Source organism: Odontesthes bonariensis, chromosome 3, assembly GCF_027942865.1.
Source record: "Odontesthes bonariensis isolate fOdoBon6 chromosome 3, fOdoBon6.hap1, whole genome shotgun sequence".
NCBI lineage: Eukaryota > Metazoa > Chordata > Actinopteri > Atheriniformes > Atherinopsidae > Odontesthes > Odontesthes bonariensis.
Genome location: NC_134508.1, coordinates 22,872,711 through 22,874,522, shown reverse-complemented (window position 1 = coordinate 22,874,522; position 1,812 = coordinate 22,872,711). Strand labels below are relative to the sequence as shown.

The following is a 1,812-nucleotide window of genomic DNA, read 5'->3' as shown; positions in this document are numbered from 1 at the left end:
CTCCTTTTAGCAGTCTCAACCACTGATCCAATATGCTGTAGTATCTTTTTAATGCTGTGCATTCAAAGGGGCCCAGCAGGAGATGACATATTTCTTTAAAGATCACTGCTGTCCTTAATCCGCGCGGACTAATCAGCTGCTCGTGATGCGATGTGGTTCACCTGGTCCCATTTTACCGGAGTGAAACCGCATAAAGACGCAGACACCAGGCGAAAGTAACGACGCTTTTACACTTCATTTACCCTGCTGTTCATTTTGCACAGAATGCCTCCCAAAAAAACAGCCGCGGTTCTTCCCGAGCCGACAACAAGCGAGGCACCTCAGAAAGAGACAGCTGAGAAAAAGTCAGGTCGGTTTGCAAACGGCTAGTTTTAAAATGTTTCTGAAATGTCTATCATTCCTGGGTTAACTCTGCCCCTCCCTGTACAGGGGCTGCGGCGCTGCGCAAACTCTCAGCTCATCCCTCCACAGCGGTCATGGTGAAAGAGGCGCTTCAGGCCCTCGACTCACGCAAAGGGGTTTCATCCCAAGCGATACGGAGTTACATTAAAGAAAAATACCCTTCGGTGGATTTGGTGAGGTTGACGCATTTGGTCCGCAATTGTCTGAAAAAGGGCATAGAAAGCGGCACGCTGGTGAGGCCTGCCAATGCCAGCGTCGCCACAGGCGCGACGGGGAAGTTCAGGGTGAGATGCCAAATACACACGCGGCTGCATGCAAACTGTTGAAGCTGAACTCTTTATTTATTTTTATTTTTTCATGTCGCCCTCCGGGTTAAGCTTGCACCGAAAGCCAAAGAGTTGAAGTCGAAAGCTGAGAACGTGGACCCCAACGAGCAAACGGCTCCTAAAGCAGCCAAGGATGGAGACGAGAAGCCCAAAAAAGCAGGTCTGAATAAACCATTGAAACGACTAGTTGGCCTGTACAGTGTCATCTCTCACGTGCCTGCATTAATATCTTGTGGGTTTATTTTTATTTTTTTAGGTACCACAAAGAAGAAACCCCCTGCAAATGGAGAGCCAAAGCCCTCGGAGGTTAGGAAAGCAAAAGAGTGGTTTAAGATGAGGTGTCTGAGGATATTTCCAAGAACTATTCCTGTCATGAGGCTAGAGAAACTTTTTTTTTTTTTTTTTTTTAACTTCTAAACTGTAAACATTCAAACTTCATTGGAATGGGTTAGCTATTGATATCTTTAACTGTTGTGTCCAGGATTTGCAGAGTCCTACAGAACTACAGCTCTGAATAATGCAGGTGTTTATTTTATTCTAGGACAAGCCTCCCAAAAAGGAAGGAAGTTCTAAGCCAACCAAAACTAAAGCGGTAAAGACTGTCAAAGGGGCAAAAACCGGAAAGGCAGCCCAGAGTAAGGCTGCCAAAGCAGAAAATGAGGCCCCTGCCACTAAAGCAACGCGAAAACGAGGGAAGAAGACTGAGGAGATGTAATGTTCTTAATTAGCTCTTATATTCTGTAGTTCTTATATTGTCAATTTGCAATAAAATCTTATGTTTTTGAAGTTCTTGTGTCTTCATATTTGTAGCAATCTATACTGCAGAATTGATCAGTGGTGTGAGAGGAAGCACAACCTGGGGAATTTATTTTTTTTTTTTTTAAATTGTTCTCCCATCTCAGGGTGTTAAATGCAAAATGAACTAGAAAGCTGTATGCGGGACCGTGATGTGCGGATGTTGGGGCATGCGCTGGACGTCATAGTCGTGCAGCTCTGCCCACACGCACGATAAAACAGGTTTCTCGGACTTTTAATTGTTAAAATCAGGAACATCTTGTCTCAGTGGTGCAGGAAAAACTGCTTT

The 1,812-nt window shown here is 44.8% G+C and overlaps 1 protein-coding gene across 1 annotated transcript; it reads left to right on the top strand.

Moving 5' to 3' along the window:
* The first annotated feature begins 264 nt into the window (after positions 1 to 264).
* Positions 265 to 1,443, top strand: LOC142376587 (histone H1.8-like). Its single transcript, XM_075459992.1, has 5 exons — positions 265 to 349; positions 430 to 686; positions 780 to 888; positions 985 to 1,034; positions 1,270 to 1,443. Exons 1-5 carry the CDS (start codon positions 265 to 267, stop codon positions 1,441 to 1,443), a joined length of 675 nt encoding a protein of 224 aa, XP_075316107.1.
* Positions 1,444 to 1,812: the final 369 nt, after the last annotated feature.